The following is an 18,626-nucleotide window of genomic DNA, read 5'->3' as shown; positions in this document are numbered from 1 at the left end:
ACTTGCCTCAGCTCCTTTCTCTTCGCACAGCACTGATGTGTGTCCCGTTCGTAGCCCTTAACCAACATGCCATGAGAAATCTGACCATATGTATGGAAGTTCCTACAGCTGGAGTGAAGCTTAAACTGCACAGCCTCCGCTCCCTACAGTGCCAGCAGATCCAACAACTCAGCTGTGTTCCAAGTGGTGAGTGTTTGCTATGTGGAGCTGCCACAGTCAGCTGGGAAGATGCAACGAGAGCTCTCCACGGAGGGATAGCTCAGTGGTTTGAGCATTGGCCTGCTAAACCCAGGGTTGTGAGTTCAATCCTTGAGGGGGCCACTTGGGGATCTAGGGCAAAATCAGTACTTGGTCCTGCTAGTGACAGCAGGGGGCTGGACTCGATGACCTTTCAAGGTCCCTTCCAGTTCTAGGAGATGGGATATCTCCATTAATTTCAATTTCAAGCAAGCCAAGTGGAATATCAAAAATTCCCAGGCCTTTAAAAGGGAAGGGGTGGATGCCTGTGTAATTGGGTACAGGACAGCGGAGTTCAAACTGCTGACCAGAGCGGTCAGGATGGGCACTGTGGGATACTTTCTGGAGGCCATTTACAGCGACATAACGAAGCAGAAGAGTTTTGTTGGCAGAAGGAGCATTGCAGTGTGTACACCTCAACCGTTTTGTCAATGAAACCTGACTTTTGTCGACAAAACTGTGTAGTGTGGACAAGGCCTGTGCCAACATCCAGATCCCACCTAAAGACTCCCTTCTCCAGTTTTGCACACAAGCAATGAGTCATTTCCATAAAAGACACCCCAGGCTATTCATTCTCTGGACATCCCAGTGCCTCCTGTCTTTTCTGTGTCTGTCTTTTGGGCCCTAATCCTGCTATCAGATCCACATGGGTAGGGCCCCCCTGAAGCCAATAGGAGGCCATGTGCATGTGTCTGACTGCGTGGCTCTGATTCCAGGATAGGGCCTTAAAATTGTAAGCAACTTGGCAGGGATCAGCTTTAGTTTGTGTCTTGTACAATGCCGGTGCTTAAGAAATGCTAAACAATTCATACAATACAGGAATTGCAATATTGAATCGAATTCAGGGGTTCACCTAGTATCCCGTTTCCTACCATGGCCAGCATCTGATGCTTCAGAGGAAGGTGCAAGAACCCTGTAGTAGGTGTTTGTGGACAGCTGATATGCTATGACCACTGCTTAGCATGCTGTTCATAATTGTTTTATTGTTGCCTTATGCTTCCCTCCCCATCTGTCTGTCTGCTCCTATTGGTTCTTGTTTTACACTCTGATTAAAGCTCTTTGGACCAGACATGGTCTTTTTGTTACATGTGTCTAGTCCCTGGTACTGATCCCTGACTGGGTCCTCTGGCTCTACTGCAATACCAGTAACAGAACCCCCAGCAGTCAGAAGCTGGTTTATGCCTTGAAGTAGAAGAGTTTATCGCCCTGCCCACACCCTGGTTTATATATTAATATTTACTCTAATAACTCTGGATATTCTTGTTAGCCGCATAAACTGCCACCCTTTTTGGAATCATGCTACAGTCTTGCCCTCAATTATATCTTGTGGCGAGGAGTTCCACATAACAATTGTGCAATGTGTGAAAAATCATTAACTTTATCAGGTTTGAATTTCCTACTTTTAATTTCACTGAATGTGCCCTTGTTCTTGTGTTCTCCTAGCCTTGTAGACTTTAAGATCAGAAGGGACCATCGTGATCATCTAGTCTGACTTCCTGCACATCGCAGGCCACAGAACCTTACCCACCCACTCCTGTAATAGACTCCTAAACTCTGGCTGAGTTACTGAAGTCCTCAAATCATGGTTTAAAGTCCTCAAGTTACAAAAAATTCACCATTTACACTAGTTTAAGCCTGCAAGTTACCTGTGCCCCATGCTGCAGAGGAAGGCAAAAAATCTGCTAATCTGACACAGGAGAAGATTCCGTCCCAATCCCAAATCTGGCGATCAGTTAGACCCTGGGCATGTGAGCAAGACCCACCAGGCAGATACCTGGAAAAGAATTCTCTGTAGTAACTCAGAGCCCTCCCCCTCTAGTGTCCCACCTCTGGCCGTTGGGGATTTTTTATTCAAAGTTCTAATCTACTTTCTCTAGACCAGGAGTAGGCAACCTATGGCACGTGTGCCGAAGGCGGCACGCGAGCTGATTTTCAGTGGAACTCACGCTGCCTGGGTCCTGGCCACCGGTCCGGTGGGCTCTACATTTTAATTTAATTTGAAATGAAGCTTCTTAAACATTTTAAAAACCTTATTTACTTTACATACAACAATAGTTTAGTTATATATTATAGACTTATAGAAAGAGACCTTCTAAAAACGTTAAAATGTTAAAATGTATTACTGGCACGCGAAACCTTAAATTAGAGTGAATAAATGAAGACTCGGCACACCACTTCTGAAAGGTTGCTGACCCCTGCTCTAGACCATTCATAATCTTGTATACACCTCTACCCCGATATAATGCGACCCGATATAACACGAATTCGGATATAACACGGTAAAGCAGTGCTCTGGGGGGGGCGGAGCTGCGCACTCCAGTGGATCAAAGCAAGTTCAATATAACGCGGTTTCACCTATAATGCGGTAAGATTTTTTGACTCCCGAGGACAGCATTATATCGGGGTAGAGGTGTACCTTTATTCTGTCTCCTTACTCATCTTCTCTCTAAGGCAAACAGTTCCATTTATTTCAATCTCTCTTCAAATGAGAGCTTCCCTATGCCTCAGACATTCTAGTCAACCATCTCTGAGCCCCCTGGAATTCTGCTATATGAATAAAACAATAATAAAATAAAATAACTACAAAAATCAATGGTGTTATTGATATGTATTTGTATTGTGGTAGCACGGAGAGACCCCCAACCAGGGATTGTACCCTCCTGTGCTAAACACTGCTCTACACACACAAGTCCCTGCACCAAAGAAATGTGTCATGTCCAACTGTGAATGAAATGAAATGAAGCGGATGAATGAGTGACCTTATAACTGTTGTGTTGGAACAGACCCAGAGTGTTTGGTTTTCTAAAGTATTTGTCTTGTCTTCCAGAGATCAGAGTCCCCTGCAAGCGGCCACTGGTACGGGCCCTGCCCAGAGAGACAGCAAGCCTACCTTGGTTACTGCTGCTCTGGGGCCCTGCTGCAGTAGTTCTGTGGCATTGTCTGCAGCGTGGAGAGCGAGATTCATGCAGCGTATACCAGGTCCCTACATGAGCCAAAGCGGTGGGAGCCTGGGCGGAGATATAAATCCAAGTCTCTGTGAAATCCTGGACAAGTCACCACGGCAGAGGCTCAAAGGCAGGCTTGGCTAAGGCTGACCTGCCAGCCTGCCTCATGCATGGCTTCACTTTTGCATCCAAGAACCTGCCTCCAGCTTACTTGGTCACACTTTAGGAAACAAGTTTCAAGTTTCAGGCAGATACAGGGAGCAGATGTTACCCATTTCTGTGTGATCACAAGGATGTGTTTACAAGAAGGGACATTCCTCAGATCCAGTCCTACTAAAACATGGATCGAGCCACCAGAAACAAATGCCACCTAATGCCTACACAAAACACCTGGGTCTGATCCTGTTACATTAAGGCCCATTCACACCATTCTGGCCTGAGGCCTAGAAAAATCAGGTATTTCATACCGATACATCTCTGTGGAATGATGATTGGTGATTGATTGATTGATTGATTGACAGATTGATGATACTGTCATTATGTGTGAAAGAGGAAATGATTTCTAAGGTTTTTGAAGAACCCTCATTTAGGGATGAAAGTTAACGAGCTCTCCGGTAATGCAGTTTTTGATGTCGGAGTTGTTTTGGAGAGTAAATGAAGAATTGACAATACAGTGGCCATGAGGCTACATCTTGAATGTGGTTGACAAAAGATTTGATAAAGTACATACTGTTAAATGGGCACATTTAAACTGTTAGACAGGAGAGAAAAAGAAATATAAGTGCCCAACACGTCCATTTCTACCAGTCAAAAACAGCTCACGTTCTCTTTTACCTTTGTTGGACCTCTTTGGGGGAGTTCAGTCCCAGACTCCATACACAGGATCCTTCACATTGTCTTTCTTTGTGGCCATAAATAATGTATATAGTGTTAAGCGGAGTTCAATGATAGACTCCACTTTACCTAACATGGACAAGACTATTAAGAAATAGGACTCCAGGTTAGATGCAACATTACGTTCTCTTGTTAATGTACTAACTGAACCCAGTGAAAATATATGCACCCTTATCTTCAAGGTGAAAGGCTACAAGAACAATCTGGTCCCCATTGCATGACCGTGTCCTGGGCAGGTTATACCGGCCTCTGACAAGGATCTGAGTATTCCATGACTCTTGCATATTAACTGCAATTGTCCTGCCAATAAGGTATTTTTGGACTCAATTAAAATGTATTGAATTGAGTCAGATTGGCTGGATGGGACTTGAGGAGAAACAAGGAAGTGGTGAGCCCTTCAGGATGGGAGGAGACTGCAGGGGATGATGCTAGAGGCACCCACTGCAGGGGGTGTTTTGACATCTTAATTGAGGACCTGTCAATCCTGGCTGCAACCCTTAGGCCATGTCTACACTACCACTTCTGTTGACAAAACTTACGTTGCTCAGGGAGCTTCTCCCACCGACATAGCTACTGCTGTTCATTGGGGGTGGTTTAATTATATTGACAGGAGAGCTCTCTCCTGGCTACACAAGAGATCTTACAGCGGTACAGCTCTGTGCTGCGCAATGCTTCTCCACCTGCAGTACAATGCATTCGTCATCAAGGGATCAATCCTGCAAGGTGCTGAGCAGTCTGACCCTGATCCAGCAAACCGATGGGACTATGCACATGCTCAAACACATGCTTACGTGCTTTGTTGGGTTGGGGTCAAAGTGCTCACCGCTTTGCAGGTTCAAGATCTTGGCGAAATATTGATATCGAATTCAATTCTGGGCTAAGACCATGATCAATATTTAGACACACAGTAAGTCTGATGTTCTAAGTTTAAAAAATGTTAAACCAGAAACACACAAAATATTATAAAGCCAGTAAAAAAAAATTAAAATTGGTTAATTTTAAATGCTTCTAACTTGTAATTTAATCAATAAAATAATTTAAAATGTTCACAGAAATTTGTCTAGATGTTTCACAGAGTGGTGAGAGTTTGGAAAGAAATATTTTGTTCTTCTTAGAAAAAAATCCCTGGAATTAGTCTCCAACATTATTTAAAGCAAACTTCCACCATATGGAATCAAGGCCACCATCTCCATAATTAAACTTTGTTATATCCTTGATACCACTGGAAACAGCTGATTCAGTCCTTACTGATCTCAATTTGCACATTTTTGGACAGTGGATTCTCAGAGAAGCAGTGTATTTTAAAGACTTGTAAGCAGGAGCTAGCTCTGAATGGACGAGCTAGTAGCGACACTGACTGTGCCCAAGCTCTGTGCCTGGTGGTGGGATTATTTGTCACATGGAGTGGATGTGGAATTTGGGGAAGATGCCCTCTTCCCTGTGCATGAGGCCTAGCAGATTGGTCACACACAGAGTCAGCAGGAGCAGCTGCAAGATGGGAAAACATGGGAGAAGAGGGGGCGGAAGGAGCTGAACTTGCCATTTCCCTCCTGAGGAGCTTTGGAGAATGCAGTCCCTGTAGCTAAGTAAGTGTAACACATTGTCTAACAAGCACAACATTGTTCATGTTATTGATTTGGGGCTTAATCCAGCTTCAACGGAGTCAGTGGGAGCCTGGCCTGGCCCTTATTCCTGGGTCACAGACATTTTGCCAGACTGAGGGCTGAATGGGGAATTTGCCACGGACTGCAGGGAATGCCCCTGTAACACTGCATGCAGTGGCGGAGGGTGTGAGTGCCAACCTCAGGGCAGACTGTTACGAAGCTGGGCACAAACCTCAAATAGGTGGTGAGTTCGATACTTAGACTCCACCAACCAATTATCATGTGTAAACTCTTCAGACACTATAACAGACTTAACATGGAGTCACAGACAGTCCCCCCCCTTTGGGTACTTGCATCTATCTCGCACCCACGTGAGCCTGCCTTTGTGACAGATGGACCCTGACACCAAGGATCACAGCAATATTCAGGTTGCTCCCAGCCTCAAAGGACCAGTGACTTACCCCAGGCCAATTGCACCTCAGATCGCACACCAAAGACAACGTCTGTAGCCAATCCTATAATAAACTACCTACAGATTCAGTAAATAGGAAAGTTAAACCGGAGAGTTATTTACAAGGTTAAAGGAGGTAAACATAGATACACAAATGGGCTACAATCTTAAGCTTCTATACTCAACAAGCTCCATATGTCCTTTAGGGCGAACCCAGGCTAAGCAGCTGCGGATCTCTTGCATATGTCTACGAACACTTTGCCCCTCAGAGTCCAAGCAGCATAAAGATACCAAATTCTTTTTGTTTGGGGTTTTTATCTCCCTCCTGCCCTGTACTCTGAGCTGCAAACTCAGCTGGGGGGGGAGAGGAGATGGAGAGAGTCCACTTGCATGACTCATCTTCATGGGGCGGAGAGCTGAACAACGGAAGTCTTTTGTCCTGTTTCTGACAATATGTAAGGAGATTCCAGTTGCAATGTCCCACAATACTCAGTCTGGTATCAATGGATCTTTCCTTTTGGAAAGGGTGTAACACTTTCTGTTGAAGAGCAGCCCTTCACACTAATTGGTCTCTTATCTGGTGATTTACACAATCACAAAGGCTCAGAACACAACAGCTCAGATATTACCTGGGATACAGACATTACAAGTGAGATTAATGCAGGCAGCAGCTCACAAACATTCAATAAAGTCTAAACATTAAACACATTCTTATCATTCTAACATCTATTTTAACAACACTAACACACAGGTGAGCCAGCCTGATTCCAGCTCTGTATTTGTATTCTGTATTCAACTGAGACATGGGGACCTTGGCATGAGCTGGCCATGATCTGCTGGTGTCACAGCCCCTAAAAAGAACAAATTGCAACTACCTTTAATATGGACAGACAGTCCACAGAAACTACAGATCAAAACAAAACAAAAAAAAACTTCAAAACCTTTTTTTTTTCAAACCAAGTGTTAAGCTGCTGTGTACCTTGTAATGTGTTAAAAGAAACTCAGATAGTGTGGAGGTTTAGCAAAGATCTCATTATGTTTCAGATTCCTCAAATCTCTAACAAGAAAAAATGTAGGTGTGGGAGTTAGAATTATGGTGGGAGAAGCTTTACCACCTACACAACAAAAATGCCCCCTGCTGTTTGATTTGTAAACTGCCAACTACACTTTGTATAAATAAAATTTGTAATCTGTAAACTCTGTGGGGCAGGGACTATCTTTGAACAGCGCCCACCACAATGGGGCCCTGATTCTGATCAGGATCTCCGGGTACTACTGAATTATAACCATTACAATTATGCATATTAAGGTTGCAAAGTCAAGCTCTCAAAAGTTAGGTAATGTCAGTTTTACGGTTGTCTGTGAAAGGTTAATTCAGCCCCCTTGTGTGTAGGCTTTATGATTAAGGCTGCGATTTAGTCATAGAAGTCGCGGAATCCATGACTTCAAAAGACCTCCGTGACTTCAGCCAGCACCGCCACCGCTCCCAGCCACCATGGGCGGCAGGGGGTATCTACTGCTCCCAGCCACTGTGGATAGCAAGGGGGACCCCCACTGCTTCCGGCCGCTGTGGGTGGCAAGAAGGACCCCTGCTGCTCCCTGCCCATGCGGGGGTCGGAGGGACCCGGCGTCTGGTGCAGGGCCCAGGACATAAGTGCAGAATTTCTAATCTGCCAGGGGGTGCTCCCCTCCACCTCTGCCCAGGCCCTGCCCCCACTCCATCCCTTCCCCCAAGGCCCCACCCCGCCCTGCTTCTTCCTACCCCCCACTCCACCCCCGCCCCACCTCTTCCCTGCCGAATTCCACCCCCTCTCCCAAGTGTGCTGCGCCCTTGCTCCTCTCCCCTCCCCCCAGCCCCTCCTGATGCCACGAAACAGCTGATCCACGGCAGGCGGTAGGTGCTGAGAAGGAGGGGGAGGCACTGATCGGCGGGGCCTGCCGGCGGGCAGGAGGTGCTGGGGGGAAGGGGAGTTTCTGGTAGGTGGGCTGCCGGTGGCCGCCGCTCGCCTCCTCACCCTTCCCCCGCCCACCGCTCTCCTCCTTGCTGTCTATCCACCTGCCTGCCTCCTCACCCCCCTCCCACCTGCCGCTCACCTCCCCGCTCGCCTTCTCACCCCGCTCGCCTCCCGCCTCACCTCCCCACAATTTTGTCAAAGCATGCCGCCCAGGGCGGTTGCCCTGATTTGCCATACCCCAGGGACAGCTCTGCCTGCCCCCATAATGGAAATAAGGCATAAATTTTTAACAGCGAGAGTAATTAACAATTGGAACAATTTATCAAGAGTCAGGGTGGATTCTCCATCACTGATGATTTTTAAATCACGATTGGATATTTTTCTAAAAGATCTACCCTAGGAATTATTTGAGGGAAATTCTCTGGCCTGTGTTATACAGGAGGTCAGACTAGATGATCACAGCGGTCTCTTCTGGGCTTGGAATCTATGACAAACCCCATCCTGCCTTATATCTCCCTTTGTTCCTGTCCTTCCCCACCCTGCTCCTGTCTCTGCTCCTCACCCCTCTGCATTCAAGTTAAGGTGCTTCTTCCTTCTTCTCCGTGCTGCCTGTACACCACCAGGGAGCATTTTAAGAGAAAAGGAAAGACATTCTCCCTGCTCTAAGTTCTAGTACCAAGCACCACAGTGGCTCCTGAGGCCCAGGAATAGCAGTTGCAGGGAAAGTAGTGCTAAGCCCTGGAGCCCTGAGCTGGAGCACTCTCAGTAGAGATGCAATGTTTGGAGAATGTAGCTGCTAAACTCTAACAAACCTCTTCTGAGCATGTGCACGTGGTGATTTCCAGAGAGTTACAAATGTTGGTGGGTTTCACAATGCAGCAAAAAGCAGCTTTCTAACTCCAGAATGACACCTCCGCTCCAGTCAAAGTTCAAAGTCCCCGCTGCAAAGATTGGCTACAATTTTTCAACAAAACCACTGTAATAATTTTTTAACCTTGGCAAAACAACCTATTTTCCTCTAACTGTGTTCTCAGAAATGACAGAATCATTTTTGCTGAAGCTTTCCAGAAAAATTTAGCCCGAGGCAGACACCAGCATGGAAAATGTCAGCCCAAACAGTTAAAATTTGGCAAAATATAAGGAAATTAAAACAGTGTCTTTCTTACAGCAGAAAGTGTTAGGCAACCTTAATTATAGGTGTTGCTGCCTGCTTCCCGTGTAATACTAATAATTTTCGGATTAGATCCTAAAAGGCACTAACACAAATACAATACTGGAATTATAAGAATTCACAATTTCAATATCAAACACATTTGAAAGTATATTTTAATGACAACCTAAAAATATAAAGAACATATGCATATTACTGGTTTTACACTTGAGGGTTGAAGAGTCTCTTATTTAAGAAGCTCTGTCATCTAAAAATACCCCTGCAGCAACATTTTACTAATATAATTTCAAAAATGGTAAAGAATAATTCTGAGTAAGATATATTTTTTGTACTTCACATTTTTAGTTAATTTTAGTGCTGGTGAAAAATGCTGACTAATAGCCATGAGGACTGAAGGCCTCAATTTCTCCACAGAACAGGTTCTAGGTGCCAATGAAACCATTCAGGTAAAGTTCTGATTAAAAGCAACACAAAAGTTGGCATGACAGACAAGTGTAATCTGGAACAGCATGTGCATTCACTGACAGAGCTCTGAGCGTAAACTTGTCAGTGTTGTTCTGCTTCTAGGCAAAACTATAGGCTTCCAACTTGTCTGGGTATCAAATTCAGCCCAAATACTTTGTACAGAGTAGTCAACATAACATATGGCATGAATGGCATTAGAACACTTTTTATTTTGGAAGGCTGTCCCTAAAATAGGCTATTTAAGGGTGAAAAGAGAATAGTGACAGGGGTGACAGGTTTGTATATAATTTTTGGTGGTGCCCAGAACGGGTCCAAGTCCTACCCCCCCCCCCCACCCCACACCTGCCTAAGACTCTGGGAGGGAGTTTGGTGCGGGAGGGGTGTGGGCTCTGGGAGGGAGTTGCGGTGCAGGAGGGGGTTTGGGCTCTGGGACGGAGTTGGGTGCGGGTTGCAGGCTCTGGGCTGGGGCAGGGGGTAAGACAGGAGGTAATTGTCCTGATCTGTTCAGCACGGGAGAGGCCTCAGCTGGAGTACTGTGTCCAGTTCTGGGTGCCAAACATTGGGAGTGATGTAGACAAATTGGAATGTTCGAGGAGAGCAACAAAAATGATAAAAGGTTCAGAAACCCTGACCTACAAGGAAAGGGTTAAAAAATGGGTATGCTTAGTCTTGGAAAAAGGAGTCTGAGACATGCCCTGATAACAGTCTTCAAATATGATAAGGACTTTTATAAGAAGAATGGTGATCAATTATTCTCCTATCCACTGAAGGTAGGACAAGAAGTAATGGGGTTAATCTGCAGGAAGGGAGATTTAGGTTAGATATTAGGGAAAACTTTCTAACTCTAAGGATAGTTAAGCTCTGGAACAGGCTTCCAATGGAGGCTGTGGAATCCCCAACGCTGGAGGATTTAAAGAACAGGTTAGACAATATATGTAGACCATCCCTACCAGGGATGGTCTACATATATTAGCCCTGCCTCAGCGCAGGGGGCTGGACTAGATGACCTCTTGAGGTCCCTTCCACCCCTACATTTCTAGGATTCTATGTCAACAAAATAATTCTAAGACAAATAGTGCATAAATAACACTTATTTCCTTCCTTAGTAGTATTGGTAATAACAAGGGATAGATGTTTCCTACTATGCGGAAACTTTTCTCACTAAAGACACTCACCTTGTAGTTATTTTCCTACTTTGTTTTGCCAATCTGGTGTTGTACATGACTGAAGAGTTGTACAGGTACTTAAGTGATGAGATCCAGATAACGGGTCTCTGAGCGTTTGAGCGATGTGTTATTGATACCTTGTTGTGAATGGTGCAAAGCAAGGATACAACATCCTGCAAAGGTCATGGAGAATCTTGTCTGTCCCACATGTAACCATGTATGTGGTTCTTGAAATGGTCTGACCTAGCAGGTTCACTTACAGTGTTTGCTGAATCCTTGTATATGGACATCAGTGTGAGACTCCATCATTTTTATTTTGTATTTTGTTTAATTGGTTGAGTGTGCTTTCATCTGATAATCTGCTACTGGAGTTCTAGAATAGGACCCTATGTTCCAGCTCTCTCAGCCTACTTGTGCAGTTGAATTAATTTTTTTTTCTGAAGAAGTTGTGACTCTGACCAGGGGTGCTGGAGAGCCATTGAACCAAACTGTAAACCCTGCATACAATGGAAACCTCATCAAGCCAAGGGGGTGTGGCAGCACCCACAGCACCCCTAGGTCCAGCACCTATGACTCTGACATCTTAAATAAGGGTTAATGCAAATACAATAATTTATAATTTGCTAATTTAAATCCCTGGCCCAATCAATTTCAGTTTGCTCATTTTAAAAGTTATTTAAATTAAATTCTGCTTAAAACATACACCCATGCAACCTCAGTGATTTAAATAGGGTTGCCTGGAAAGTGATGGCAGGATTTGACTCATTTATGTTTAAATGAGTATTTTGCTTCTTCCCAACCTTCTTCTAATTTGATCCTGCAGTGAAGTCAGAATCTGAATTAGGACGTGACATTCATTTCCAGGATGTGAGATTGTGGAGTTGCAAAACAGAATTACGACAGACTTTTCTGCAGAATCAAGATGGAAAAAGCTTTTATTCAACCCTTAAACGCTGAAATAATAGCAATTGGAATACAAAAAATGACTGGCCAAATACACTGGTTTTGAATGAGTTCTTTCCCCCCCTAATTTAACTATTATTAGAAAAAAACATGGTAAAATATCCCCCACCCCCTTTCATTTAAACTAGTCCTAAATCAGAACTTTCTCTTAGCAGCAAAACTGATCTTACCTGCCCTGTTTCATTTCCTTTTGGAAACTTTAAATGTTGATTCTTCCCTGTACAAAGGAAAAATTGGTTAAAACTGCACCGTGCCCTTTTAGAAAATTACACAGACCCTGCCCTGTGGAGCTTTATAATCCCTCCATGGAAATGAAGAGATTAGCATCTGAATGCAATGCAAAATGAATCCAGAATACAAAATGATTTGCAGGCTTCTTTCAAACGTTTGCATTATTTATTTATTTGTCGGAATGACTGTTCAGTTGGGTTGGTGGCATTTTCCTCGGGCTTCCGCTCCCCTCCTTCGTTAGAAAAATAAAAGAACGAGAGAAGGTGCGGTTTGCAAAAGGGGCCGGGGGGAGGGGAGGAAACAGAGTCGCTGCGGAGGGAAATCGAAGTAAAAGGACGAAGCGGCTCGCTCCCGACATGGAATCTGCTCAGCTGCCCCGAACCCCGCTCGCTCGCAGGGCGTGTGGAAAGTGCCGTTTGCAGAAAGCCGAGTGAAGGAGACGGGCAGACAGAGCCCATAGTGCTGACGTTGGAGGCCCAACCCTTGTGAGGTTGCAGAGGGTAAATGGTCCGGCGCTGGCTGGCGCTGGCGCTGGCGCTGGCGGGGGGAGCCGGGCCGTGGGCGGGGAAAGCGGCGCTGGAAGCGCGCTGATTGCCGGAGAGACGCCGCCCGTCGGCTCGGCTCCCCCCGTCACGCAGAGCGCTCGTGGGAGAGCCACACTTCTCGTCTGCCCCGGCCGGAGTGTGAGCCGTGTGTGCCCGGCCAGCAGCCCCACGCCCGGACGGTGCCGCGCCAGCCAGGGAGCCGCCCGCCCCTTTCGATGGAGGAGCAGCCCGGCCAGCACCACCACCACCCCCCGCACCACCACCACCACCACTACTACTACTACAACCACAACCACCACCACCACCTCCAGCAGAGCCCCTACCTGCCGCCGGCGGCCGAGCCCGGCCCCAAGGCCCCGCCCAAGCCGCTGCCGAAGCATGAGCACAAGCACGCGGGCCCGCAGCACCAGGACACGCCGAAGCGGAAAACAGGTGCGGGAGGCCGGGGCGCGGGGCCGCGAGAACCGGGGCGGGGGTCGGGCCGGGGCGGGGGTCCCGGGCAGCCCCGGCGGGCGGCAGTGCCGGGGGAGGAGGGGAGCGGCCCCTGCCGTGTCGTGTCACCGCCTCCCCCGGGAGCGGCCGGGCCGGCGTGACCTTCCCGGCGGCGGGGCGGGGCGGCCCGGCTCCCCCTGGCCCTGCGCCGAGGCCTCGGGCGGGGGTTCGGCCGCGGCCCCGGCCCCCTCCCCCGGCCCGGCTGGAACATTCTCCGCGGCTCTCGGGCCGCTTCCTGTCCGCCATGTTGGGAGCCGGGCCCGGCGCGGGGAGCCGCCGGCCGGCCGGGCCTAGGGGCTGGGACCCACCCGCGGCGGCCCCACCCGGGCCCGCCCCCCGCCGCAGCGGCCCCTGGGTGGGCCTGGGCTTGGGCCTGGGCGGGGGCGGCCCTGTGGGGGCAGCGTCTCGGCGCGGCCTGCGCGGGGCTCGGCTCAGCGGGCACGTTTCCCGCTCCCCGGCTGGGGGAGGGGGGCCGCGGCCTGGCGGGGGAGGGAGCTGAGGGGGCGGCGGGGGCCGGGGGTTGGGCGGGGCCGGGCCGGGGGCTCTGGCGAAGGAGGCGGCGGGGGGAGCCGAGGGGCAGCGCGCGGGGCCTGGGAGCTCGGCGGCGGGTGGGCAGGGCCGCGTGGGGCGCTGGCGGGGCTAGGCCTGGCGCTCTGGGTGGGACGGGCGGGGGCTGCGGGGAGGCCGGGCCGCCCCCTGGGAGTAGCAGCACATGGCCCGGGGGGGGGGGGGCACGTTGGGGTGAACCCCGCTCAGCCCGGCTGCAGGGCCCAGCGCCTGGGCTTGAAACACTTGGGCGGCCCGGCCAGCTGCCTGTCCCCGGCCTTAAGCAGTGGGGGGCCCGGGGCAGTGGAGATTTTATTCTTAATGGAGGTGCTCATTTGTGCAGCAAAGATGGCTATGTATAGCCTTCTCCCCCAGGTCCTTTGTGTGAGCGGAGTATAAACTGGCCCCTTTCCTCTCCCATACGTGTCTGGTTTTATGTTGGAGGGCGTGGGAAGGGGAGATTTACAGGCTTTACCTTGGGTTTGTTTAATGTAAATGTTGCCCCAAAGCTCCCCACTGTAAGTGAAGACAAACACTGGGTTGTAGGTTAGAGAGATTTGAGAGAAGTGCCTAGCTTCTCTGGAGTCAGACTTCAGTAAGCAGGATTAAGCTTAAATTGATTTTATTAGGGCTCCATGTTTGTGACAGTTTCTAGAACATCACATTGAAATATAAAATTTCAGTGCAGTGTGCATTCAGACACCACTCCTCAGGAAACCTTTTGTGCCCTTCAAATGCAGGCAATGGCAGCTTTGCCTCGATGTCTGGAGAAACTGGGGAATTCTTTACTCTCTGAGAAAACTTAGCTGGTGTTCTGGATTTGCTGAAGGATCAAAAAGAAATTACTCTGCTAATAACATAATGGCAATAGATTTCTAAGGCCCTGATTCTGTGAGTGGAATCTTAGACTCATTTGGATTTTCATCACAATTAATGGGACTCCACATGGGGATACCGGCCGGCCTGCCTGCTCAAATCTGGTTGCAGGATTAGGACCTGAGAAATAAAATTTCCTGTACAATATGGGGTCTTTCAGTCTCACAGATCCTCAAGTGCTTTTTGGGTATATTGAGGGATTGTTTTATCTACCACTAAAAAGCAGCAACCTTTTGGGTGCATAGTTGTTTAACAAATAACACAGAAACCCTACATAATGGTTTAAGGCTGCAAAGTCAAGAATCTCATATCCATTTGAAACTATGGGTGAGACCTTAGACACATTTGAATTTGGCCATGACACGCTGTACATTCTTCACTTGGGCTAGGGCATCATTAATAACATAAGGGGTCAGGACTTTAGGTTTTCATCTTATGCCATAGGTGGCAATTCCAGCCAATGCAGTGCATCTCTCACCTCCCAGCATTATCCTGTCATGTGCTGAATTAACACCTCTGCTGCTGAATGGCTTATTCAGTCATAGCACCTTAGAAGTAGGGTATGCGCCTGCCACTACAGACCAAATGCCGTCATTCCTTGGCCTGGTCTGCACCTAAAATTTAGGTCAGCCTACCTACATCACTCAGGACTGTGAAAAATTTCACAGCTGTGCAACATAGGTGGACGTAACCCTCACTGTAGGTGCAGCTATGTTGATGAAATAATTTCTGTGGACCTAGCTACCACCTCTTGAGAGGGTAGATTTACTACAGAAACCAAAAACACCCTTCCATTGATGTGGCAAGTGTTACACTACAGTGATGTAGATGCAGGTGTGCCTCTGTAGCACTTGTAGTGTGGACATACCCTTGGTTTGTGGGAGTACAGGCTGAGGTAGTATAGTTGTACTACTAAAAAACCTAGTAACACTGTTGGCTGGTATTGTGATATGACTGTGTGCACAGAGGAATTTTTTTCTTGTTGTAGAATTAAAACTAAATGAACTGTAAATTCCCACAATGGTCCTATAATATGTAAGAAAAATGTTCACTCTGAACAGTTCAAGCATGGATTAGAATGTGTTCTCATGAGAACTAATTCTGCTCTTATCCCCAGCACAAGAGTGGTTAATAACCTTCACTTCTGCCTTCAGGATGTGAGCTTTCAGCATGGAAAGACAGGCATTGATATTACATCTGACAGTGGTAGGGGCCTGCCACCATGATACCAGCACTGATCTTGGTACATGGGTATAAATGGTAGTGCCAAGTGCTGGCAGATCTCTCCCCTGTCCTGGCATTATTTTGTCTAGCTAGTGTATTTAAAAATAAAATGTATTAGTGCTTGTCCATAACAAAAACAATTGGTCAAATTATAAAATGTGATATAAGACAACAAATAATACACACATTCATTAATTCTCCACACAATTCAGCATCAGCATTTTAAACTCCATAAAGCTTCCTGGGAGAGTGACCGCACATTGTCTCGTTGTGATTAGAAAATATCTTCCTTTCAATACCCAGGTAAAATCCTAGCTTTTGTATTAGTGGAAGAAAGGCTGTATTCAAAAGTAGAGATCCCAGCCATTTCTCTGGGAGCTTGATTCTGCTTCCAAGGAAGCCCTTGGAAAAACTCTCATTGCCTTCCATGCTGTGAGACTGGTCTTTAAGTGATTTTATAACTGGCAGTCCAGAGGGTCCTTCAGAGAATTCATTCCAAATACCTCACTTTCATTCATTGAAAACTAAATTGTGGGTAAGGATCTGATCCTAAATCCATTGAAGTCACTCTGGAGTTTTTTTTTTTTTTTATTGACTTCATTAGACTCTGCATGGGGCTGGGATTCCTAAATGCTATTCTCAAGGAGCTGAAGGGAAGAATCTCCAAACATTTCTCTGGCCCACATCCAGTTTAATGACAGAAAAATAAAAACATCCTAAAACTTGCCGATTTTCCGGTTAAGGTTATTTGTATGTTGGGTGAATAAGACCATCAGCACAGGAATTTGGAATTGTGTTAGCATCTTTCTACCAAGACCGGTATTCTCCAGAAAAGTGGTAGCTAAAGCAGACTGATTCCTCCTCCTTCCCTCTCTCCCCCCTCCTCCCCCCCCCCCCAGATCACACTGCAGGATCGGGGCCATGGTTTCAAATCTCAGTGTGGCCAGGTCTTTGTTTTTACAACTTATATTACTGATGCCTGTGTGTGTACTTAATGGTACGTTGTAGTCAAGTTCAGAAAGCTGTTGGAATGCCATGTGCATTTAGTCTTTTAAAATGTTCTTTTGCTGGCTACCCAAAAGGCAATTAGGGACCTGAACTGTATCAAAAATAGATGTCAAGGTGCCCCAAACCTGCATGCTAATGAGTCTTGCACAATCATCTGCAGGTGAGTGTAATAGGGGACTGACTAAGTATATGCTGAAACAAGTTATTAAGCAAAATAACTGAATAAAAATAATATCCAAGTTTACCGCCTTTGGATATATTGGGAAGTTGTGTGCCTTTCGACTAATGCCTGTCAAATTCCAGTTTAAAAATGTCCTTCTGAGGTCTTTTTTGGGGTCTCATGGCCAAACAAAACATCTGGAAACACACTTCTGTGTTTCTAAAACTTGACAGTGGCAGAATAAGCTTCTCTATTTGAAGTGCACTTTTACAGCTGTCAAGCCAACACCTTGTATTCCAGGCATTAGCTTGGAGAAAATTTACGCAGTTCATGTAAATGACTGGAACTTGAAACTGTTGACACTCTTAATGAAGTCAAAAGCAAAATCCATTAATTTCTCTCACTCCTGATGCATAGTGGTCTTATGATCATTCTCTTTATCTTGTTTTATTAAATAGTGATGTCAGAAATCTGATTCACAAAAGGCCTTATACAGTATCTTATCCTTGAGAAGACTTGCTCTCTGCATGTCATCCAAAACTAATTTTCAATCCTTGGCTCATCCATTAGAATTCCATCAATCTGTGCTTCGTTGGGTTGAAGTATTTATGGTCAACAATATTAACACCATTACATTATTGGAAAACTTATAGCAGTTGCTGAGAGTTACACACTGTCTTACCTTGTTTAACCTCCCTCTACAAGCTGAGCAATAGGGTTCTTGCAGGAATCTCCCTGGTTCAGAGTCCCACAAGATATGACCACTTACCCTCAGATGCCTGGCAGCTGAATGTCTGCACTATAAGTACTTCAGCAACCCAGCTGCAGCTACGCCGCTGTAGTGTAGACCCTACAGCAATAAAAGGGGTTTTTCTGTAGCAGTAGTAAATCCACTGACCTAGCTGTGTCTGCATTGTGGGTTAAGTTGACCTATCTGTGTTGTACAGAGCCTGAACTTTTTCACAGCCCTGAGCAATGTAGCTAAGTTGACCTTAGTTTTAGTTGTAGACTAGGCAGGAGTGTTTAGGATGCAAGATCCCTTAATTTTGAGAGTGACAGTTTTTAGCATAGCAGTTGAAGAAGAAGAAAATTTCTGCTTGGTAAATATTCATTCTGAACTTGCTAGACCAGGTGACACCTGCATTACACCATTTTTACAACAGTGTAATGAATCGGGCCCAACATGTTTTCTGTTGCGGAGAACACGAGAGTTTTCTTGCATCTGAAAAGTTTGACACAGTCAAGCCATATTAAGATAATTTTGAGGCCCCAGAGATGCCAGACACCTGCCCTTGAAGTGGCAGTAGTGATCACTCCCCCCTCAACCCATTTCCCCCCCCCCCAAAAAATAAAAAAGGTTAGGGGCAACACCCTGGATCTCCTTTCTTGTCCCAAGAGCTCCAGCAGGGCCCTCCCCCTCCAAAGGGGTAGCAGCAGGAAACTCCATTATTTACTTGTTTATGGTGGGTGGACTGAGCCCACCGCATTCTTCCCCTGTCACAAATATAGTTCCCTGTTGATGTAGTGATGGTGGGGCCCTCCAGAGCTGTAGGTCTTGTGCGCCATTCATGTGCATGGGACAGTTCATGCTTTTCTGCAGACATCAATGCATCAGTTACACCTGGTCATATTTTTTAATTTCTCTTCGCAACCACGAGGGCTAGAAACCTACTTTTTCTTTTGAGGGAAGCTG

The 18,626-nt window shown here is 46.7% G+C and overlaps 1 protein-coding gene across 1 annotated transcript in view; it reads left to right on the top strand.

Moving 5' to 3' along the window:
• Positions 1 to 12,410: 12,410 nt before the first annotated feature.
• Positions 12,411 to 18,626, top strand: part of NUFIP2 (nuclear FMR1 interacting protein 2) — a 29,049-nt gene continuing 22,833 nt past the window's right edge. Inside the window, exon 1 of the mRNA XM_034752274.1 lies at positions 12,411 to 13,059. Within this exon, the coding sequence (XP_034608165.1) occupies positions 12,843 to 13,059 (217 nt within the window). The 5' untranslated portion in view covers positions 12,411 to 12,842. The remainder of the gene's footprint in view (positions 13,060 to 18,626) is intronic.

Source organism: Trachemys scripta, chromosome 18 (assembly GCF_013100865.1).
Source record: "Trachemys scripta elegans isolate TJP31775 chromosome 18, CAS_Tse_1.0, whole genome shotgun sequence".
NCBI lineage: Eukaryota > Metazoa > Chordata > Testudines > Emydidae > Trachemys > Trachemys scripta.
The sequence above is the reverse complement of the archived record's forward strand: the minus strand, read 5'-3'. Positions and strand labels throughout refer to the sequence as shown.